Here is a 26,592-nt window from a genome sequence, read left to right on the forward strand (position 1 = left end):
CAAAGGAATGTAACAATATAATATGTCACTGATAAAGTTCTCAAGAAATTGTTAAGTTACTTCATAAAAATAAAATGTTTTACAGATACACTAGTTTAGATCCAATTTCCTTACTAAATTGTGTCATAGAAAGAAGAAAAATGATTAAAATGATATTACGCAGTTTTGAAAATAGTTATGTTATCACTGCCAATTATTTTAGAATATTAAGTATCTTCTTTTGTTTTGCTCTCATCAGTTATTTTAGACATTTTTTTTGTTAAAATAATATTATTTTACCATGCAAGCCTATTCAGTTGAACCATAAATCCAACCTTAAAAAATTCAGTCTTACATCACACAACATGACATCAGAATAAAAGCAGCATTTCTAAATACCATTGGCAAAAGCCCTATACTGTTTTTCTAATATATTTTAAAATAGATATAATAGTAAGAAGAAAATACAAAAAGTAATAGATACATAGCTCCCTGTACCTAGCTACACAAGAAACACACATTATTCGGTGACTAAATTTTCTTCTGATTCTCTGAATAGTTAAAGGGACTGTTATTCATATATATACTCAAAACTCTAAATTTAGACATATTTAAGTTCAATCTCATTGACCCTCTAAATTTAAGTGAACTTGGTTCATTTAAGTACTTCATCAGGTGTCATTTTTCTTTTCCATTCTAGGAGTACATTAATAAGATCACTTATTGAGAATTGAGGCTTACATATATGAATTTCTCCCCATACTATCAATCTTATGCAACTAATAAATATAAAAAGTGTTGATATAAGAGATATGGTAAAGAACATATAGGCAATAAGAAAACATCATTTCTCACATTTAAAATATAGGAGAGACAGAGTTGTCTTAATGAACTAAATAGAATCTGAAAACTTTATTATTGAAATTTAAAAATTAATTTTACATAAAATTTGGTATATATAATATTTTAATATGTTTAAGGTTCACAAATGATAAGTTATATATTAATTTTGGTTAAGGCTATTACAATACACAATATTATAAATATAATTAAATGTAATTAAATTTAATTTAAAATTAAATTTGAGGACAATTACACTCAAAATTTAAAAGATATGTATTGTAAGTTAAAATATTAAGCTCAGAGAAGCACAGAATTGCAGGTAATTTATCTAAATCACTTCATAAGTGAAAATGGTTGCTGTTCAATTATCACATAACTTATCCTTCTAAATTTAAAAGTCCTTTGGGAAATATGTTGTCACTGGCACTTTGTGATATAGTTCTCAGTGTTTAGTAGAAATACTCTATGTGTGAACTCATCCAATACCAAACCAATAATTTGTTTCTTATGGAGAAAAATATTAGAAGATCTTGAGATAGGGGATTAAAAATCATATGAAATAATTTTGTAACATCTTGGTTGCCTGAAAATGCTTGGACAGATGATAAAATACAATGTTAGAAATGCCATTGAATTTTTGAAAATTTTAACTATATATTTTCTATTTTCAGGTAATAGTAGTAGATACCTTAATACATGACCAGAAAATAGTATCTATTATTCAAGAGAATAAGAATTCTTACTACATTTTTTAGGAGTATGCATTTCATAGGATTGATTTTCTTTGCTCAAGTGAAAAATTAAAATGTTATGGAAGCCTGTAATTGTAAATATTTGCAGAATTTAAGTGTTGATCATCTGAGCATCTGGTTTTGTAATTTTTTTGTTAGCTAATTAAGAATACAAACACTGACTCACCAGGCATTATGAACTATGCTTATGGAAACCATTTTGGAGAATCAGATTACATTCTTAGGGTAATGGATTATAATCCATTCACATCTCATATTCTAAACAACCCCTGAAATAGTCTATGAATAAATACATTGTACCCAGAGGAAATGGATCATTACTTGAAGTATATCCAATAATCTTATTACTTGTGTACAGTACATAACAGACTGCTAGAATAATTTTAATTTTGTGTCACCTTCCATAAAAGAACTTTAAAATTGACACCAAAAGTGAAACATTCCTTTTTAAGTGTATTCAAAATCAACTAAAAGTCCTGAGTAAAGTAATGGGAAAAGAGTGTTTTCAGTGGATTTTTTTTCATTAGAGTAACAGCTAGAATGAAACTTGCACTTCCTAACAACTTTCTAATTGTTGTGCTTTTACTGAGGGTCATTACCAGCACATATATTGTCTAATAGAGTAGTATAACATGCAATATAAATGTATTCAGTACTTTTAATAAATGTAGATGCAAAAATCCAGAGGGATCTATATTTTGTTAATCCACTGCTGTGCCAATTTTTGAAAAAAAATGAATTTTATAATATTTACTACTTACAGTAAATAAAATGTAAAATATATTCTAACATGCCAATTTCCTTTTACTGTTTCTAATATAAGAAACACAAATTACTTTAAGAAATATAAAAATCCTATGAAAACCCCCAGAAACATGATTTTATAGAGACCATCATCTCTATTGGAAATACCTCAGTGAAATATTAGATCATGGAACGTAACTTATATTCTGGTCAAAGAGCTGGTATAATCACAAAGAAATTTCTAGGAGTGATTTAACTTAAAATTGAAGATGATATTTGCAGGTAAAATTAATATTTATTTACATGAATTTCTAAATGAGTGATAGTGATTCAGCTCTCATTTTCTGTTGTATAAATAGAATGGAATAAATCTTTTGTTGTTTATTTTAAAAGTCAGTAAGACAAACATATGAGAAATATGCTTCTTAATTTAAAAGATTCACAAAAGGAATTGTTGAAAATCTTATAGTACACAAAGATTAATTTAATTTTTAGTTTTATGAACCATACCATTTGGCTCCTTGGTATTCAAACATGTAAAAATTTTAAAGTTGATTCCCTCTAAATTACAGTTGGACAAATACCCAGAAAGCTAATTTATTGTTGACTTTCAATATGTGAAAACTGAGGAAATTGGTATTAAGTAGTTTTTTTAAAAGATAAGAGGGAATACATCAAAACACTTGAATCAATTGTTTAGTAATAATGTAAACAGCTTTGTTTAATGAGACAGCAGAGATAAATTATGAACACTGTAAATGCTTATTCTCATTATGACACTGACTTGGGTTAATCCTAGTCAAGGTAAACCTATCCTTATCTTTACTATCAGACAAATTAATGGAATAAAATTCGATAAGGTAAAGAATAAAATTTCAAACCACACTCCAAAAACCCCAATTATCTTTGCTATATATACATGCTACTATTTTTATTCCAAGGCAATATTACTCTAAGCAAAATAATCAATGTATTTTCAACAGTACTGTCAAATATGCTTTGTTAAGTAGAATTTAATCAGTTAATTATTATTAATAAGGACATCCTCTATGCCCTAATTTTTCTGAATGCCTCTAGAAACAATCTGGTGACAAGTATCTAGATAATTGGTTTTAGCATTTGCATTATCTTTTCATCTATGTCTAATTTCAAATACTAAATACTAAATATATTTCCATTCATTTTTAAATACAGTACAGGTATACATAAGATGATCTTGGGTCTGCTTGATATTTTATTGCAAAATTAAACAATATGAAGTTGAAATTATTGATTTTAAATCAGCATATTTAAATACAAAAGTAAAAATGTAGTTCATAGGAAAATTAATGGAATGATTATATGACTATTTTAGATCATGTAATTTTATTTGACTGAATGTACTATTACAGCCATCATTCAAAATTACAAAAAAAAAAAAATACAGATACATATAGTAACAGATTTATCAAATTCTCAACTGGCATTTCTTCCTGTTTTTATTTTTAAGCTAACACAGCTATGAGACTCATTTAAAGAAGAAAATGAATTTATTTCTTATTTTGAATTTATTTATTCAAAATTGATATTTTGAATTTATTAATGATAATTGATAATTGAATTTATTAATGCCAGCATGGCAGTAAAGACTAATAGTAATTCATATATAGAAATTATGATGCAGAATTTAGGCTGTTTTTCAAAAATGCTGACACGTACAAAAATCTTGTTTTATTTATTTTTCATACACATTTGCAAAAGTAAAAGTAAGCGTGTTTGGAAATTGCATTGTTCATAATTTTTATAAAGTTTCTTTTATTAAAAATGAATACAAATTTAGAAAATACAATTTGGAAAAGGAGTTTGCTCACATGACTATGATATACTATACAGACATATTTTCATGTATTGTTAGCTAAGAATAAGTTTTAAAAATATGATTGAAAATATGATGCTACCTTTGTACTGCCTCGCTTAAAATTGCAGAGTAGACTTAAGGTACAAAGAGAAGGTACTGTACAAAACATGAGAGTATTACTAGTTTCAGGCTGAATCTTTCCACCTGACTTTAGGTTATTTGTAAAATATATTGGCAAAACTTTTTTTTGAAAATTTATAATTACATTTCTTAATCTTCTTTAATTATTTCCACAAATTATTATTTCAGAAAAGCTCTATTCCCTTAATCTTATTTTAATAAGGATTTTAGTTTGCTGAAAATTAAATATATTTCCACAACTCATTTTCAACCAATGGACTCAAATTGAATTTCCCCCAATAATTTGCTTAGAATGAAAGAAAAGTAATAATGAAAATATGAACCTCCTTTAACATAAATTTGTATTCAAAAGGGATTGTCTGATATAATTCAGCTGATAAATATGAACCTATGTGTTTATCAGATCCCTAAGAAGATTATTTAAATCAAGTTCATGTAATTACCAGTCACCATCTGTTCCACCAGGGCCTGAGCTGATCTGCTGGCATCTTGCAGTTTTATGAACTTCTCGGGTTTCTCTCGTGCTATGGCCTGCAGCATGACAGCAAAGGTGAATATTTTAGTACAAACATTCAGAGTCTACACAGCAATTATAACTGCAAACTGATTCTTTAAGCCTTGTGACACTTCATTTTGTCATCTCTCTGTGTAAATATTAAAACTATTTTCACAACAATGTTGAATATTCAAATCCTCCCATTGTCAAGGAAATCAGGGTTTGTGTTCACAGAGCTTTTAAACAGAATTAAACTTTGAACAATAAATATGAATTTGTTCAAGTTAACAAATCTAGCGTTTGCCAGTTATCTTATTTTCTAATAGCTATGTAGACATGCAAACTTTAAGCACAAACAATAAAGGTTATACATTACTATTGTAAAATATGTTAGCTAGGATGGCTTAGCAAGTAAAATTGATCCCTGCCATCCCGACAGCATGAGTTTGATCCCCAGAATCCATGTGGCAGAATTAGCATAAGTTACTTCCTGGAAGATTTTCTCTGACTGTCATACATACACAGTGTACACTCATACACATACAGATACACAAGCACGAATAATAAATTCTAGATCAGATTGTTCAAATAAACCATTCAGTATACATTGTATTAAGAGTGAACTAAAATCCTGTCAAATAGGTGCTTTGTAAGTACCAACAATCTAGGAGAAAAATATAAATTCTATATTATGCTGCAAAATGCAGCAAAGAAAAACCCTGATTTATATTCTCAGTGTACAGCCTTGAATGTGAAAAGACATATTTCAATACTTTAGATTTCACTTGAAAGTTTCTCTTAACAGGAATTGCCTTGTTTTGTGATGCTGTGTTCCCAGAATACCATTCCAATTAACAGGAAAATCTCTAGAATGCCTTTAAATTCGGTTTCATAAAGAAAGACTGGACAAACAAGAAAAGTTCTGACTTGCTGATTGACCCAAAAGGTCCAAGAAAATAAACCATTTACAATAGCATCTCCAAAAGATCAAAGGCAAAGTTCTAGCATTGACCTTTCCTCAGCTGTTCAGTTTTGGTTTGACAAATATGCTTTGCCTAGCAGCTTATTGGCATGTTATTCCTAATATTTCACTATGTTCTCTATTGAAAGGATATGTTCATAATATACTCTAAGCATATTCAGAAGGATATAATAGAACAATTCTAAGTAATTTTATAATATTAACTAGCAAGAGAAACAGGGGGTTATTATTCTTACTTGAATTACAATATATGAAATATGAAACAAAGGGAAATATTCTATGTTTCAGTACAACAAAATGAACAAAAATAATAACATTAAACTGATGCCCTTTGTGTTAAATGTTTAAGTTATGAGGGTTTGGATATTTTCTCTATGATTAAGAGAGCCTCTTATGAAACCACAAGGTCCAGGGTTCCAGCACCTACATATGAAATTACTTCACTTGAAATACCTATAACCATAGCTCTGAAGTGTAGAGATGGGAGGATTGTAAGGCTTGCAGGCTTCTAATTTAGGGGAGAAAAATGAAGCTCTAGGTTCAAAGACACTTTTCTTGAAGGAAAATAGTGGAGAAAAACCTCACATAAAAAAATAAAAAAAATTAAAACTCTCATCCTTTCTTATTCCCTCACACACACACACAACACACACACACACAAACACAAACACAAACTCACATGCATACATGAAGAAAAACGTTTTTAATATGTTTTATTGTCATAGTACTTTCCTTTTTCACTTGATTAATATTTTAGTTTTCTTATAAAAATTATACAATGAAGACTATTAAACCACCACATAGACTTCAATAAGTAAACTAAACGAATAATGCCCTTCCAAATGTCATTATCATAATCACTTTATTCTGAATGTCTTATAAGATGATCAATTAGGATTGCTATATAGAGAGTTAATTTTACATTAGGATATCTCAAAAGTAATAATTGGGTTTAAATTGTCATTTTGGTAACCATCATTTTTTCCATAATTCTTACATAAATAAAGACAATAATATTACCACAAAAACAATTATCTATATAATAAGCATTATTACACTCCTGTTTTGGCAGGGGAGAAAAGTAAGGCAAAAGTGGTTTGTGTAATGTGAAAGTATCAGTATTGCCATTTCACACTCAAGTTCCCTGAAAGGCATATAGATTACATTGTATACATATTAATTCTAACACACTTTAAAACAGTTGTGATACAGAAAATGTAGCATTATAGAATCATATTTTATGCAAGGTAAAAAGCAATATGATTAAATGACAAATTAATAGGAACAAAAATGAAAGGCTTAGGTCTAAGAGAAGAAACCATATCTTCTGTCTCCAAGTTCAGCACTCTCAAATACAGGCTCCTACTTCTAGGAATTTTTCACTGATAATTTACTTAATAAGCCTGAGTATACCCAAACACAATAAATATCAAAGGTGAAGATTTTCTATGGGTATTAAAGTTATTTGTTTGTTACCAATTATTCATCATGGGCTGTGAAATATGAGAACTAATGCATGACACTGCAACAAACATCTGATACAGTTCAATTGCTGGATCCATTTACAAGATGCACACTATAAAGCCAAAATCAAATTATGCATATATAGAGATTAAAGCCCAACACAACCATTTTGTTGGTACTATTCATATACTTTTCAAATTTGAGTTCAAAGTGCTTTTGTTATGTAAAAATATATTAGAAGAGAATATTGGATACCTGGAAGAGAAAGTTAAGCACAAAGAGTATGAGAAGACAACGAAGAGTCCAGCAAACTGGATTTCATACATATTTGTGGATGTTTGATCACAAATAATAATATAAAGTTTAACAACTGGATGTTAAGAAAATAAGAAAAATAAATGGTTTTGAGTTATTATTCTTTGGTGTTTATTTTGACATAAGTTTGGTGTATCATTTGCTGTTTTATTTTGTTTTTCATTCTCTAGCACAAACATTTTAGAGTTCTGTTTGCTGTACACTAGTTTGGTTATTTTAACCTCAGTAAAGTAATTCACACTTTCTGGATCTCAACATCATCTCTACTAAGAGCTACGTGAGTCTTAGCAGACTAAATGGCACTTCTGATAACAGTCTTCAAAGTGAGTTTTTTTCCCTAATAAAGCTGGATATTAGTAATTACAAATCGGGGTAAATTACTAACATGTGTACTCATTTAATTTATAATGATCTCAATCATCTTAAAATAGAAGAGCACTGGCATATTATCTGAGTAAATTACATTGCCCTTGAGACTGTAGGAGAAATATACTTATTAGAAGTTGGAGGAGAAAAAAAAATATGATCAAACTATATAGTACATAAAAATCATAAAGCATCAAAGAAAAAAACATTTATAAGTTTACTGAGCAACCCAGAAACTTCATTCTCCTCTGAAATTAGTACATATGTGTTCTTGCTCAAATATTTAGACTTCTAAAATATTTGGAATCAGTAATTCCTAATTTTTTTGCCATCTTCCAATTTCTCAGAGAGACATGCATGAAGAACAGAGAAAGGTTAAAAGCCCATTACCAACACAATGTCTAGAGAAAACATTACTAGAATTGAAATTACAGATTTATTTTCAAGGTATTGAGTTTAGAGAAGGAATACACTGACCTTACATTGGTTTATGTTATGGAGTTAAAAATGGTCTAGAATACACATAAATTAAACCAGGAGGAAAACCAGAGTGACTTGTTGCCTTACACAGTCCTATTGAAATTGTCACAATTGGCCTGAACTCCCTGGGTTGGACCCTGATCCTGCTGCTCCTGTCTCCTGTCACCATCGAGGGCAACCTTGGATTTCTGATATACCCCCACCCATCCCCACTGCGAGACTGTACCCCCCTACCTTGTGCCCTACCCTACCCATGGTCCTGCCGCTCTGGTTGAGCACTGGGACAGAGGGTAGAGCCAACAGTCCACCCTACTTTGGAGACATCTCAGAGCAACGCTGAACAAAGGAGACCTGCCTATACATGTGGGACCACCCATAATTTCCACCTGATTGGTCTCTGACCCCACCTCCAGTCCTCTGCTGGAGTGCCGGGCCCCTCCCAGAGATCCGCCTATCTCTGCAGGACCACTGTGAGTACCCGCTGGCATCTTCTACTGGAACCTCATCCTTGACCCCATCCCTGGGTCCTTGTCTGGAGAGAAACCTCCTAGAGAGCTTGGACCACACAGAACTACAGATACTGAATCTCAGACCCACATAAGCCCACTGAGGAAGTAACATAGAGAGAGGGGGAGTTCCCACCAACACCTACTGGAAGAAGCTATGGGAAGAAGCCAATACAAGAAAACACCTAACAACAGTAAGAGAAGCATGATACCACCAGAATCTAGGGAATCTACACCAACTAGAATGGAACACAACAACAAAGCAGAGGAAGCAGAAGGGAACGACTTAAAAAATACCATCATAAAAATGATAGAAACCCTCAAAGAAGATGTGAGAAAATCCCTTAAAGAAATGGAGGAAAAAAACAAACAAAAAAGTGGAAGAAATAAACAAATTCCTTAAGGAAAGTACAGAAAGACAAGGAAAAACAATTAAGCAGGTGAAGGAAATGATTCAAGATTTGAAAACTGAAATAGAGAAAATAAAGGCAACAAAAACAGAAGGAATGCTGGAAATAGAAAAACTGGGCAAAAAATCGTGAACTACAGACATAGGCATAACCAATAGAATTCATGAGATGGAAGAGAGAATATTAGGCACAGAAGATAAACTAGAAAAAATAGATTCATAGACCAAAGAATATATTAAATCCAACAAATCCTTAAAACAAAACATCCAGGAAATGGGGGACACCACAAAAAGGCAAACCTAATAAAAATAGGCATAGAGGAAAGTGAGAAAACCCAGCTCAAAGGTGCCGAAAACATATTCAACAAAATCATTGAGGAAAACTTTCCAAATCTGAAGAAGGACATGCCCATGAAAGTACAAGAAGCATACCGAACCCCAAATAGGCTGGACCAAAGAAAAAAAGACCCCTCGACATATAATAATCAAAACACCTAGCATTAAGAATAAAGAAAGAATATTAAGAGCAGCAAAGGAAAAAGGACAGTAACATATAAAGGCAGACCTATCAAAATTATACCTGACTTCTCCATGGAAACCTTCAAGGCCAAAAGGTCCTGGAGAGATGTTCTAAAAATATTAAGAGAACACGGATGCCAGCCTAGGCTACTATATCCAGCAAAACTCTCAATCACTATAGATGGAGAAAACAAGATATTTAATGACAAAACCAGATATTCCTAATACATTTCTACAAATCCAGCCCTACAGAAAGTATTGGAAGGAAAACTCCAACCCAAGGAAGATAACTACGCCCACAAAAATTTAGGCAACAGATAATCCAACTACACCAGAAACCAAGGGTAAAGCAGAACTAATATATTCAAAATACCACTGCCAACAACAAACCTAAATCAAACAAACATCAACAATCAATGGTCCTTACTCACCCTCAACATTAATGGTCTTAACTGACCTATAAAAAGACATAGGCTAACAAAATGGATACGAAGACAGAATCCATCCTTCTGCTGCATACAAGAAACACATCTAAGCTTCAAACATAGTCATTACCTCAGGGTAAAGTGTTGGGAAAAGATTTTCCAATCAAATGGAAATAAGAAGCAAGCAGGTGTAGCTATCCTAATATCTAACAAGTTAGACTTCAAACCAAAATTAGTCAAAGGAGATGAAGATGGTCATTTCATATTCATTGCAGGAGAAATCCATCAACACAAAGTCACAGTCCTGAACATATATGCCCCTAATACAAAGGCACCCACATTCATTAAAGAAACACTACTAAAACTCAAAGCTCCTATAAAACCTCACACACGAATAGTGGGAGACTTCAATACACCACACTCAACACTAGACAGGACTACAAATCAGAAACTCAACAAAGAAACAAAAATATTAACAGAAGTTATGTCTCAACTGGAGTTAACAGACATATATAGAACATTCCATCCAAAGACAAAAGAATATACCTTCTTCTCTGCTCCACATGGAACCTTCTCTAAAATTGGCCACATACTAGGTGACATAACAAACCTCAACAGATACAAGAGAATAGGAATAGTCCGCTCTATCTTATCAGACCACCATGCTTTAAAATTGGAATTCAACAACAACACAAATAGCAGAAAACTTGCAAACCCATGGAAACTGAACAATGTGCAATTGTACCACTCCTGGGTCAAAGAAGAAATAAAGAAACAAATCAAGGACTTTCTAATATTCAACGAGAATGAGGACACAACATACCTGAACTTATGGGACACCTTAAAAGCAGTGCTAAGAGGGATGTTCATTGCACTAAGTGCTCATATGAAGAAAAGAGAGGATAGTCACATAAGAGAATTAACAGGTCAACTGAAAGCCTTAGAAGAGAGAGAAGTGAATTCACCCCATATGAGTAGACGCCAGGGAATACTCAACTTGAGGGCTGAAATCAACAAAATAGAAACCAGGAAAACAATACAAAAAATCAATGCAAAGAAGAGGTGTTTTTTTTGAGAAAATCAAAAAGATAGACAAAACTTTATCCAAATTAACAAAAAAGCATAGAGAGAACCTGCAAATTAACAAAATCAGAAATGAAAAGGGGAATATAACAACAGACACAGAGGAAATCCAGACAATTTTCAGGTCATACTTTGAAAATCTGTATTCCACAAAAATTGAAAATTCAAAGGAAATGGACAAGTTTCTGGATAACTATCACTTATCAAAATTAAATCAAGAACAGAAAAACAACATATATAGACCTACAACTGGCAATGAAATAGAAGCAGTCATCAAAAGCCTTCCAACAAAAAACAGTCCAGTGCCAGATGGATTTAATGCAGAATTCAACCAGACATTCAAGGAAGAACTAATACCACTACTCCTCAAACTGTTCTACGAGATAGAAACAGAAGGTTCATTGCCAAACTCTTTTTATGAGGCCACAATAACTTTGGTACCCAAACCTCACAAAGACACAACTAAGAAAGAAAACTAAAGACCAATATCCCTGATGAACATCGATGCAAAAATACTCAATAAAATACTGGCAAACCAAATTCAAGAATACATCAGAGAAATCATCCATCATGACCAAGTAGGCTTCATCCCTGGAATGCAGGGATGGTTTAACATACAATAATCTATCAATGTGATACACCATATAAACAAACAGAAAAAGAAAAACCACATGATCATCTCCCTAGATGCGGAAAAAGCCTTCAACAAAATTCAACACCCTTTCATGATAAAGGTCTTGGAGAGGTCAGGAATAACAGGAACATACCTAAATATAATAAGAGCAATATACAGCAAACCAACTGCCAACATCAAACTGAATGGAGAGAAATTTAAGCCAATTCCTCTAAAATCAGGAACAAGACAAGGCTGCCCTCTCTCTCCATATCTCTTCAATATCCTACTAGATGTTCTAGCTAATGCTATAAGACAACAAAAGGATATCAAGGGGATCCAAATTGGAAAAGAAGAAGTCAAACTATCTCTATTTGCATATGATATGATAATTTACATAAGCGACCCAATAAACTCTACCAGGGGACTCCTACAGCTGATAATCACCTTCAGCAAACTAGCAGGATACAAGATAAACTCAAAAAATTCAGTAGCCCTAATTTTTTCAGACGACAAAGAGACAGAGAAAGAAATCAGAGAAACATCACACTTTTCAATAGCCACAAGCAACATAAAGAATCTTGGTGTAACACTTACCAAACAAGTAAAAGACTTATAAAATAAGAACTTTGTGGCTCTAATGAAGAAATTAAAGAAGATATCAGAAAATCGAAATGTCTCCCATGCTCTTGAATAGGTATGATAAACAGTAAAAATGACAATCTTGCCAAAAGCAATCTACAGGTTCAATGCAATCCCCATTAAAATCCCACCACAACTCTTCACCGACCTTGAAAAGATAATAATCAACTTTATATGGAAAAACAAAACACCTAGGATAGCCAAAACAACCCTATACAATAAAAGAACTTCAGGAGGCATCACCATTCCTGACTTTAAGCTCTACTACAGGGCTATAGTTCTGAAAACAGCCTGGTATTGTCATAAAAATAGACAGGTAGACCAATGGAATCGAATTGAAAATCCTGATATTAACTCACACATCTATAAAAACCTGATTTTCAACAAAACAGCTAAAATTATAGAATGGGGTGAGGACAGCATCTTCAACAAATGTTGCTGGCACAATTGGATGAGGGTGTGTAGAAGACTGCAGATGGACCCATGTCTGTCGCCATGCAAAACACTCAAGTTCAAATGGAACAAACACCTCAACATCAATCCAGCCACATTGAACCTCTTAGAATAGAAAGTAGGAGGTACCCTTAAACAAATTGGTATAGGAGACCACTTCCTCAACATAACTCCAGGGGCACAGACACTGAGAGAAACAATTAATAAATGGGACCTCTTCAAACTTAGAAGCTTCTGTAAGGCAAAGGACACTGTAGAGAAGACCAAATGGCAGCCCACAGACTGGGAAAAGATTTTCACCAATCCTAATCTGACAAAGGGCTGGTCTCCAAAATATAAAAAGAACTTAAAAAACTAGTCAACACAACACCAAATAACCCTATTAAAAAATGGGGTACAGAACTGAAGAAAGAATTCTCAATAGAGGAAATCATAAGGCTGAAAGACACTTAAGAAAATGCTCCACATCCTTAGCTATCAGGGAAATGCAAATCAAAACAACTTTGAGATACCATATTACTCCTGCCAGAATGGCTAAAATTAGAAATACCAAAGATGACTCATGCTGGAGAAGATGTGGAGAAAGGGGAACACTCCTCCACTGCTGGTGGGAGTGCAAACTCATACAGCCATTTTTGGAGATCAGTATGGCAGTTTCTCGGGAAAATGAGAGTTTACCATAGGACCTGGCAATCCCCCTCTTAGGCATATACCCAAAGGATTCATAACTATGTTCATAGCAGCACTATTTGTAATAGCAAGAACCTGGAAGCAACCTAGATGCCCCTCAATTGAAGAATGGTTAATGAAGATGTGGCACATCTACACAATGGAATACTACTCTACAGAAAAGAAAATAAAGGTATCTTGATATTCACAGGCAAGTTGATGGCAGTTGAAGAAACCATCCTGAATGAGGTAACCCAGTCACAAAAAGAGGAGGAACACAGTATGCACTCACTCATATATGGATTTTAGACCTAGATCAAATGATTACCAGCCTATAATTCACACCACAAGAGGAATGAGGATACAATGGTATTCTAATATATTCATATAAAGTCCCTCACAGAACTGGTAAGGGACAAGTCCCCCCGAGTTCAGAGGAAGGGGGGCAGCGAATGGAAAGAGAAGTAGGAGAAAATGAGGGGGAGGAAACGAAAACATGTGTGACCAGGAAGATTTAACCTGGTTAGGAATAGAAGACAGGAAAGAGAGAGGGAGAGACAGAGACAGAGAGAGAGACCATAAAAGAGGGAGCCAATATTGGTTTGAAGATAAAATTGAACACAAAGAAAGGTCTAGAGAGCTACAAGACTGCTGCCAACTAACAATTTGAGCTTCCGTGGAAAGGCTATCATAAATGCCCTTCCTGGAGAATAAGATCAACAACTAACTTATCCATGGAGCCCTCAACTAATGCCTGTTGGAAACAGAAGCAAACAACCAAACATAAACACTGGGTCGAATTAGAACTCAGATGCAGAGGGAGAGGACAAGACCAGGCAGCAGAAACACATAGAGACAGCTTACCTGAACAAGGAGGAGCTAACAGGCCACCAGACTGATAGCTGGGAAGCCACCATTGGACTGATTCAGGCCCCCCTGATTATGGGTCTCAGCCAGAAGGACTGAGCTGTCTAAGGGACCTCAGACAGTGGCGCCAGGATGTATCCCTGGAGCACAAAAGGACTTTGTGAACACATTCCCCATGGAGAGATAACTGCCTTAATCTAGAGACAGGTGAGAAGCCCTAGTCCCTACTTCACATGACCTGTCAGACCTACTTGACCCCTACTGGATGGCATTCCCCTACATATGGTATTGGGGTGGAGGGATGGGAGGGTGGTTAGAGTGCATTTGAGAAGGCAGAGAGGATGAAAGGGAGGGAAGGTGGGAGGGAGGAACAGAGGGAGTTTAGGAGGTTGGGAGGGTGGGAGGGAGAGGGAACTGGGATCAACATGTAAAATAATAAATTAAATTAAAAAAATGCTTTGACTACAAAATTTATGTTCAAGGACAAGTTACTGCAGAAAAGTATTTCTATTTTTGTTTCCACAGAAAATGAAAAGTTGTGGATTCCTTCCAGACTAATGTGGTTTGATCACACCATACCGCCTGAAACAGAGTACGAGGTGATCCTACATTTAAAACAGCTGGACAAAACAGCCTTACAGACTACAGCCAGCATTTCTGAATCTTCTTTGAATCCCCTATGACAGTGCCCCTAACCAGCAGGAAGTATTTTGGAAAGAACAACGCCAAAATTCCCAAATATTGTCTATAAATGTTTGTTTGTTTGTTTGTTTGTTTTCATTTAAATGGACTTGGTTATATAAAATAAATTTAAAAAAAATAAAAAACAAATTGTCACTATCAAAGTCAACAATGTCCACCCAGTTATAGAAGGCCAAAGCTGAATTTTACCTCTCAATTTACTTATGGTGATAATTAATATATAGAATTTCCTTTTCTTCACAAATGTAATTATTGTTTTGCTTTGTGCATTAGTAACATGTATATGTTTCCTATGACTTCAAAAGCACATGTACCTGATATAAGTTCCTGGTTCCTATCCAAATCTTTCAGAAATAGCTTTCAAGCATCAAATCTATATAACTTAAATGAATTTAATCAGGCCAATTCTCAAGAATCTTTTTATGAGCTTAAACTATTCATGTTTTTTCTTCACACAGTCTCCACTATTAAAAATATCAGGAAGTCTTATCATTTTTGGAATGGGAAATCTCACTGTAAGAATATTTGCCTAGTAGGAGTTAGGCTCCTTGTTTAATCCCTATCAACATATACAATCCCTATCAAAACAAATACATTTCATCTATCTTTATGCATTATCTCTCTCTTTCTGTCTGTCTGTTTATCTACCCTTCTAACTATCTATCTATTTCCTGTTGGCTTTAAGATCATAGCATATGCAAATAAAATATTATTTTTACTATTTCCTTTATTGTTACAATATTCAAAATGAAATATTTCTAAGAGAGATGCATGTTTTCAAATTTAATATTAAAATCCAGGGATGTATTTCATCAGCAAATCATTTTCTAGCACATGCAAAGCCTGGGTTCCATCCAAAATACACAAAATACATACCTTTAAAGGACACTCAGTAAATGCTCAAGCCCTGAATAATATTAACTTCTCAAAACTTTTAGAATTTGTTTCCTATCACAAAATCCCTTGATTATTTTTCTTCAAGAACATACTTTCTTGTCACCAGAAGCAACAGGCTTTTTCTTAATTCATAATTATGTAGTGAATCATCTGCTGCACTCACACATGTACACATAGATACAAACTGACACACAAACACAAAATAAACACATACATTTACACACATAGATATATTCACAATGACTACCTAATCCACATTTCTTACCTACAATTCTCTATAATACTTATTACTAAGAGCATTTATTTTTTATAAATGTTTATCTTTTTGCAGGGATATAAAACTATATCATTCGAGGAATCCTCATGTTTCCTTGCTTAAGCTAACATCAGTCTCTAGAATACCACTAGACATATAATTAATGTATAATATAAGCTATCATGCAGGAACTTTTTCAGATAATTTAAATTTTTTGATTTCTATTAAGTGATGATGTATTAAGTATACCTTTTGCACCATACTGTTTATGAAAACATATCCAAACTCATTATTATTTTTCACTACTTGTTTTTCTCTGGAAAATAAATTCTGCTTTTATATATATGCCACTTTTCATATGTTTGGTTTATAAACATACCTACAAATAATGATTTTAGTATTAAAATCACTTTCATATTATAATAGAGAATTTTAAATCATTAATTGAAAATATTAACAAATGTTTTGTTTAATATTGTCCTACATTTAAAATAAATTCTAAATTGTTTACTATAATAGATATAGTTTCAAGTCAAAATGATCCAAAAAGCTACATGAGTCATTTCATTAGTAATATTAAATAAAATATAGGCTCATAAAATTTTTAAGAAATCATCAACAAATTGTAAATTCTAAAATTCATAATTCAGTGTGCAAAATACAAGGTAAAATTTCAATATGAAAGTATGAATATAAAACACATATAAAATAATATAAAATCACACATAAAGGGACATTTTCTGATTAATAAGCAGCTTAATTTCAGGGAGGTGGTGATCTTATCAAAACATTTTATTCAAGGGCCACTAGGAATAGACCATCGCACTGTGAGGTTGCTTTATTTTTCAGAAAGAGCAGACCTGCACACTATGTAAAAATGCTTTTTATTTTCCAAAATAGACATGGCAAGTATGCAGCTGCAGAATAACATGCAGAATAACAAGAAAGACATGCAGAATAAGCACCTGAAAAGTTTCAAGGTATTAATTTTTAAATTGTAACTTGTGGTAGATAAGGAAGTAATGAAATGTGGTTGCTTTTTGTTTTAGTTAACGATATAAAGTACTAGCAGTAATTGATACCTAGTTTTCTTACCTTTTAAAATCTTGTGAAGAAGTAAAAAATCATGATTTTTTCTAAAGAATACTTAAGCATATTTGTGAAGATGAGGGGATACCTGATTGTTTAAGGGTAGCTTGTAATTATCTGTTCTAAGAAGTGATTATATTCAGTGGCCTTCTCTAATGTTAGAATTCTTAGAAATTATTTAATGGGGATGAAAAAAAAATCATAGACTGACAGCAAGTCCCAGGATAGTAGCACCTAAGAACTCAGAGTCCTAACTGAAGAGCAAAGGTAGCTACTGTTACTGCTTATATTTTTCCAATTTCTATAAACAGAAACATATCAAGATCACATTTAATTTATAGTAAGTCTGGTTTAGCAGTGGTGAAATTAAAACTTCAAAAGGTGGACCAGCTGAAAGATTCTTACTTTATGCAATGAACACAAAGATCCTTGTAGCGTATACTTTTCACTGTCATAAAGGATTATAGAGAAATTCTATAGTTCAAATATCTAGTAATAGAGCAGAAACAAACATCTTGGTAGCCTAATTTTCTTTTCAGTTTCTTATTAAGTGGAAATAAAAGAAAATGTATAAAGGTAAGATAGGAAGGTAATCAGGTATAATTTAAGTTTCCAAGCTAATTTCCTCTAAATTTCTCTAATAGCTTTTTTTACCTTTTAAATCATTTCCTAAGCTCATACACAAAATAACAAAATTCACCTAATGATTGACACTATCTGTCATCCTATTGACTGTATACACTATACAATCAGTTTAAACCCACCTAATTAGATGTATTCCTCTGGACTTTTATGAGAAAGATTTGGAGGTATGTATGTATGTATGTATGTATGTATGTATGTATGTATGTTTGTATGTATGTATGTAAGTATGAGTGTGTGTGTGTGTGTGTGTGTGTGTGTATGTGGATACTTTTAGCTTAGATATTATTTAGAATTTCTTTTTCTTGTATGTGTTTTGTATTGGTGTATGTATGTGAATCACCTGCATGACAGGTTTTCATGGACATCAGAAGGTATCAGATCTCCTAGAATTAGAATTACAGATAGTATTGAGTGATCCCATGGTTTTGGGGAATGGTAACATTTCCTCTGCAAGAGCAAGGCATATTTTTAACCACTGAGCTAATTCGTTTGCCCCTTAGATGCTAATTTAATGAGAATAAATATAGAAACTTCTAGTCAAAAATAAAGGATGAAGTATAGGAAATTTATTTTCCAAATATTGAGTTGGAACAAGTGTCAAAATATGTCAAATGCATAACATATAGCAGTAAGCTAGGGGAGAAGAGAACTTCATGAAAAATAAGGGTGGAGGGCAGACCTGGAAGGACTGAGAAATGAGAGGGTTAAGAGTTTACAATGTGAAATTCCTAAAGAATCAATACAAATAACACTAATAAATATAAATAAAAATTTAAAAATACTTTAGGTATGAGTGAAGAAAACCAGCAACAAAAGTAAAAAGCAAAATTGGTATCTACAAGTGAATTAATACCAGGCACTTTTATGGGAAAGGCCTCTCCTGAGTTCAAAATAACTTACATAAACTGACAAGTGAAGAAATTAAGAAAATTAATGTATACCTGAGCTAAATAAATATCCATCATCAGTTCTCTCAAGGGTCTCTGATATATATATATATATATATATATATATATATATATATATATATATATCTTGAAGGAAAACTCTAGGCACATAATTTCATGTCCTATTTTAGCAAGCAATTAAAGTGATTTTGTTATTTCGGAAGATGAAAGTTAAACTTGATAAAGGTGATTTAGAAGGAATCATAAAATGACTTATAGAGTATTGTACATTTGAGTACTTTTAGTCTATCATGTTGGCATTATTGATTTTTTTGACATTTGCTTTCAAGTTGCCAAATGATAGAGAAAATTTTAATTTATTTTTCCTACATTGTGGGTGGCAATCCATTCTCATGCTTAACTAATGCCATTTTAAAAGGCTGACATAAGATGGTACACACATAACTACACAGATTAAGTAAATAATAGCCTGAGTTAACTAATAAAATTACAAGGTGATTCATACATATGTAGATGGATACATCATATGAACTTTGAAACTTAGAGGATAACTTAGAGAATTTTCTATTCCAAGAATTTTTCCTTTTTTATTTACATTTGAAAAAAAATGTTATTTTGTGTATCAATCCCAGTTTCCTCTCCCTCCCATGCTCCCATGCCCACCCCAACAACACCTATCCCATGCCTCTTCTGCTCAATAGAAGAACAGAATGGAAGGTGAGGCCTTCCATTAGGGGAATCGTTAAAGTCTGTTATATCATTTGAAGTAAGGCCTAGACCCTCCCCCATGTGTCTAGGCTGAGAGAGTATCCCTCTGTGGGTGATGAGCTCCCAATGTCCATTAATACACTGGGGATAAATGCTGTTCCACTACTAGGGTCCCCATGGACTGCTCAGGTCCCCTAACTTATATCCACATTCATGGTGCCTGGTTCTGTCCTATGCTGGTTTCCCAGCTGTAAGTCTGGTGTCCATGAGCTGTCTGCTCAAGTCAGCTGTTTGTGTGGGTTTCTCCAGCCTGTTCTTGACCCATTTGCTCATCATTTCTCACTTTCTACAACTTGTTTCCAGGAATTCGACTCAGTGCTTAGCTGGGGGGTCTCTGGTTCTGCTTCCATCAGTTACTGGGTGAAAGATCTAAGATGGCATATAAGGCAGCCATCAATCTCATTATAGAGTCAGGGAATTTAATAAATCCTCTCTACTATAGCTTAGATTGTTAGTTGGGGTCATCCTTGTAGATCTCTGGACATTTCCCTAGTGCCAGTTTTCTCTTTAAATCATGGTCCCTCATGATTTTCTCCCCTGCTCCTCTTCTCAACTTCTGTTTCTCCTCCCTTTCCTTTCCCCCTTGCTTCCAATTTTCTCAGGAGATCTTTTCCATTTCCCCTTCCCTAGGGGAGCATATATGTCTCTCTTAGGGTCTTCCTTGTTTCCTAGCTTCTCTGGAGGTGTGGATTGTAGACTGGTAATCCTTTGCTCTATGTCTATTACCCATATATGAGTGATTATATACAATGTTTGTGTTTTTGTGACTGGGTTACCTCACTCAGGACAGTTTCTTCTAAAAAAGTGGGGTACAAAACTAAATATGGAATTCTCAATAGAGGAACTAAACTGGCTGAAAGACACTTAAGGAAGGGCTCAACATCCTTAGCCATCAGGATAATGCAAATCAAATCAAAGCAACTCTGGGATACCATCTTGTACCTGTCAAAATGGCTAAAATCAAAATCATCAATGACAGTTTATGCTGGAGAGAATATAGAGAAAGAGGAACACTCCTTCCTTGCTGGTGGGAGGGCAAACTTTTACAGACACTTTGGAAATCAGTATGGTAATTCCTCAGGAAAATGGGAATCAATCTACCTCAAGACCCAGCAATTCCACTCTTAAGCGGATCCTTACACACAGAGGATCTGCATTCATACAACAAGGATATCTATTCAACTATGTTTATGGCAACATTATTTGTAATAGCCAGAACCTGGAAGCAATCTACATCCCCCTAAACAGAATAATGGGTAAAGAAAATGTGGTAATTTACATAATGGAAAATTACTCAGCAGGGAAAAAGCAATGGAATCTTGAAATACATAATTTTTATGCCCATGATTTTTAAGCCCAAGTTAAAAAAAAAAGTAATCACAGGTTATATCAAAGAAATGCAGGATAATGTTAGCTTTGAGATTGTATCTGAGAAAGATTACAGAGGAGACTGATGGCTATAGAATGACGTAACTAAAAATAAATATATATAAAGAAGCCCTATGGCAATCTTCTAGTTGGTTATTCATACAAAAGTTATATCTATCTATCCATCTATCTGTCTTCGTATCTATCTAATATAAAGGAGTTTGAACATATTTACCTTTCATGGAAATGTTATTTGTGAGGTAGTATTATATTTGCAATCATGTAAAGGGATTTCATAGGTCATGACTTAAATGGTAATGCATACACTTATGAGTGATACTATTCTAACTAAAATTATTTCACATTTATTATTCTGAGCCTGTTCCTTTTATTTACCATTATACATAGAAGTCTCTTAGAGTATAGTATCAATTACATAGCAAATGTGAATGTCTATAATTTTCGAAGTTGAAGAAACAAAGCCAAGAACATGGAACAATTCTTAGTAAGTCAATAAAAGTCCTGTTTGAAGGTCAAATCTTATAATCTTAGAAAGGAATAATCATAGTTAAGTATGTGTTACTTAAAGCAAGTACTGAAAGGTGGTGCACACCTTGCAGGTGAGCTGATACAATATGTAAGTATCTTATAATTCATGACAGGTAGTGTTTACTATAAAATATTTATTTGAGCCTCCATAAATAGGGTACTCTATCACCTTGTCCTACTTTAATTTATTATATTGTGCAACATTTTATTTTATAAACTTTCTAAGCTATAGAACAAACCATGAACAGAAACGAATTTGTGAGCAGCACAATATAAGGATAAACAAATAATATAAGTCAGAACATACATTGACTTTTTCTTTCAAGTCTGAAATGTTGCCTTCTTTCCGATAGACTGCAAATTCAGGACTCTGCAATACAACTTCTGAACGAGTAATCCAACTGTGAAGTTCAGTTATATCGGCATCCAACCTAAGAAAGCAAGGAATAAGGTATATCATTTCCTTATTATCTCTTTCTTCTATATAGAAAAAGAAAAGGAATTTATTCCCATATACCACATCCCTTTTAATCAGATGCTTCAATGATTGTTAACAGCATCAATATCTTCCTAGTTAGGTAGACACAAATTTTGGAGTCAAATTTGATCTAGTCTCATGAACATGGCATTCATTTTATTCAACTCAATGTAGCCATTCTCTGTAAAATATCTCCTCCAAGACACTAGACTCTTCTTGCAAGTTTTGTTCTGTGAGATCGAGTCTGGCCTTTTCTACAGAGTGAGTTCCAGGACAGGCCCCTAACCTACACAGAGAATTCCTGTCTCGAAAAACAAAAACAAACAAAAAGATACATAGTAGGCTTGAATATCATGAAATATTAATCTTTTAAAAATCCATATGTTTTTATCAAGTTTCCCTTTTTAATTATCAATTTCCAACAAAATATAGAGTCCTCTTGCATGTGAAGCATATGTGCCTTCCTCCTTAATTTACATTTATTTTTATTGCCTTTTTTATTTTACATATCGACCCAATTGATTCTCCCTCCCTACCTCCCTCTTTCCCTCTTTATCCACCTCACATGTACCCCAACCAACTTCCCCTCCCACCCCCCACTCCACATGTAGGTTGATGCCATCCAGAAGGGGTCATCTAAATCTGTCACGTCATTTGAAGTAGGGACTAGGACTTAATTTATCCACTAAAGCAATACTTTTGGGCTACAGTCAGTTCATTATCCATGGAGTCCCAGTGAATCATCTGTTATGCCAGTCATGCAGACCATATTGCCATGATTCTGCAGGACCAGTCCTTTCATATACTCCAAGAGGTCATGGATAGAGTAGATGGTGAGGTGTGCCTTGATATGTACCTGGGTGGATTTTGAGTATGGAACATGAAAAATTTAAATGGCATCCTATTTGATGTAGTCTCAACAGACTTATTAACAATATACCATCAGTACTTTATTCAGTGCACATGTATAGCATACTCTGAACTGTAGTTGAAGTTTGCCATCTGCTACCATCCCTTAAAAACTGGGAAATCCATTATTGGCTCATATCCAGAAAAGCATTATAAGACTTCTAGCATAATCTCTTCTCAATACATTTTTTAAAATTTCTTTTTGCTTTAAATCACTGAACACAACGTAAGAAAAATATTTTGACTCAACAATATGAAATAAAATATTCAAATAGTATTATAAAATTTGCCCTTTAGGATTAAACTCTACAGTCTAATTCCCCATTGCTATAGATTATAAATAGAAAATATTGCCTACATCCACATATGGGTCCATAAAACATTAACTCAACTTAATTCATTGACTAGTCAAAGATTTTTGAAAGTTTTGAGTAGACACAGAATTTATATTGATCTTGTTTTTTCATATTACAATCATACTCTGATGACAGTTTGTCACCCCCCAAAATGAAAACAAATCAAAACAAACAAACAAACAAACAAAAAACAGAAGAAGGATAGCTATTTTAAATTTAGAAGAAAATAATTTTTATATTAAAGAAACTTCAGAACACTTTTAGACATGTGAAATATGAAACTGAAATTTCATGGTATAGATGCCTCTCCTTTTGTCAGTGACAAACTGTTACTCTACTAAATGGACAATTGAAATGATACCTAATAACTTACTGCAATACTCATAGATCAGAAAATCTCTCAAACCCTCATCAAAGAATATTTCCCTTATAGTAAATGGAAATTAAAACAGTGCAACGAGAAGACAACAAATATATATTCATATTTAACTCTGAGGCTCAGGGTACTATGCTAAAGAGGGAGCAGAAAGATTATGTGATCTGGATCTGGTGGATTACGTCAAGGAAACATTGATTTCCTGACACAATAGAGTGATGCACATATGAGCTAACAATGATTGAATAGCATGCATGAAATATGTGCAAGTTCCACACAGGCAAAAGCTCAACATACAAGGTGGGAAGGTTGATATGCAATACCACCATTTCCTAAGGAGCTATTAGTATTTGATGACTATTGAGAGATAGTCTTTTTTTTAACTTTTGCTAACATTTAAGGATCTATTTGACTAATTAAACATTTTGGACACCTAACAGTGATTCAACACACTTAGGGACATTTCAAGGATAGGTTTTTAAAACTCACTCTTCAATTTATTAGGGTTAAAAAAGCTTGAGAACTAGGGGCTCTGCCAAGTAAACTGGTTATCTATACACAATTCAGGCTTTGTAGATTCAACATCTTGGTAACTTGTTTGTGGCTGTGTGAAGATTTTAAGTGAGGCTCAGACACACATTGGCATGCATTTCTAATAATTCAGATCAATTCAAACAACAACATTTGAAAATCTAAAGAGGCCTTTTGTTGTTCAATTTTTGTTTCTCTGATTTTATAAATGTAAAAAAAGGTGCTGGATCATCTCTTTTGAATAATTACCTATTGAGTATGGTTGCACATTAAAATATTTGCACAGCTTTATTATGGAAGATGTTTTCATTGTATTTACTTGCTTACATTTGCTTCTGTGCTGAGTGAGCAAGAATGTGCCATGGCATGAATATGAAAGTCAGAGGACAAATTGCACAACATATAAGAGTCTGCTTTCTCCAAGTTCTACCATGTAAGAACCAGAGAATGAACTCAAGTATCCAGGATTGACAAGTAAATCAACTGCTTAGCTAATTTTCTGATTCCTTATGTACTCATTTTTAAAAAGGAGTTCAGATATTATTTCTGTGTAGTTTTGAGTGATGGTTTTATTTGTGAAAAAAGTAACTATGTTGCACATGGGTGACTATATTGCACTACCTTTCTGGAATGAAATAAACCTACATAAAATATGAATACAGGCTAATATAAACAAGTTTATATTATTCACACCTCTATATTCCCTTCCTTATCAATGTGATATCTTGATTCTCAAAGAAATAAGTGCAGTGCAGTCTAATCTGAGACTCTTGCATGCTTCCAGACCTAAGTTGCATGTTTCATGACCTAATTTCTTCTCAACACCATCTTGTTTTCAAATTTTCCACATGCCTTCGATTTGGACCTGTTTTACCACCTGAATCTCTAATAATCTTTTAATATGTTTTCTGTTTTTACTGTAATTTAGTTTTACCCTATACTTACACACTATACAATTATCTCAAAATTAATCATACTACTATGAAAGTATAATTGTGTTTTCTTCAGTGCTTTCTAGAATCACTATTATTTTTGTTGTTACTTAGATTTGACATTATATCAATTGCTTTGATCATTAAAATGATTTGTTCATTTATAGTTTACTAAAATTTTCTCTGTACCAATATAATGTTCAGTCTAGTTTCAACAATTCCACATTCAAAATTATTGCTTACAGTTCTTAGAGTAAACACTCAGTATTATGCATTACTTTCTGTCGAATACACTGCCAAATGTACAGTCCCACTTAATACCATCAGTGAAGGAGAAGTAAAAGCATTTGTGAAGGGATTCCCATGTACTCATAGTATCAACCACAACCTGATTGAAAAACTAAGGCTGTGCCTGTGAAAAGATGTGAATTACTAGAAGGTACACAGTCCCTTTCAAATCTTGCCAAATCTGAAGTTTAACTTCTCTTTTATTTTCTAACTTGTATAAGAGTAACATGGTGACAAATGCATTTTCCATGCAGGTATTCATACACAGAAACATAAAATGTTCAAAGATAAAGATAAAATTCTATACAGAGAACATGTTAGTAAGTTACCCTCAGTTGTAGAGCTAAAATGCTTTCAGGCATTTTTGGAAACAAAAATATCTTGAAGTTCTATTCATATAATACCTCCAGAAATTACTATGATAAAATTACCACTTATGTATATAAATAAGGAAATATTATTAATGCAAATAGTGCAATGGTGCCTTGTGTTCTTTGTAATCAAGGAACTTATTCCTATATCATTATTTACCTATTTCATTCATTTTACAAATAAGGGGATTATCAGGCTCTATGTGCCTTAACTATAATATACCCTAATATATATGTGTGTACTATGCAAGTTAAAACTTTTTAATGTTATGTGTAAGATAAATTAATTTAAATAGGAAAGGAAAGAAACATAGAATTTCAAGAATGATGAATCAATTTCTATGTTTTCACAATGAAAAATATTGATTTTATGTAAAACTTGTGTAATTTGTTTCACCATATGAAACCTTGGATACTATTCATTATACTTTTCATACAGTCAGAGACAAATGTGAAGAACATACATGTAATATGGGTTATTAGCTAGGCTCTTGCTTAGGATTTAATCCCTCCTTTGTTATTCCTCATGTGTCAGTTGTATTTATTTCAGTTTAGTTGCATTAATTTCAGTTTTAGATTAACGG

At 33.1% G+C, this 26,592-nt stretch overlaps 1 protein-coding gene across 1 annotated transcript in view; it reads right to left on the reverse strand.

Annotated features, from left to right (window-relative positions):
* Positions 1-26,592, reverse strand: part of LOC127218243 (dystrophin) — a gene marked incomplete at both ends in the record, with an annotated part of 283,679 nt that overhangs the window by 240,379 nt on the left and 16,708 nt on the right. The window contains 2 exons of the mRNA XM_051179265.1: positions 4,740-4,827; positions 22,075-22,198. Of these exons, the coding sequence (XP_051035222.1) occupies positions 4,740-4,827; positions 22,075-22,198 (212 nt within the window). The remainder of the gene's footprint in view (positions 1-4,739; positions 4,828-22,074; positions 22,199-26,592) is intronic.

Source organism: Phodopus roborovskii, unplaced genomic scaffold, assembly GCF_943737965.1.
Source record: "Phodopus roborovskii unplaced genomic scaffold, PHOROB, whole genome shotgun sequence".
Classification (NCBI taxonomy): domain Eukaryota; kingdom Metazoa; phylum Chordata; class Mammalia; order Rodentia; family Cricetidae; genus Phodopus; species Phodopus roborovskii.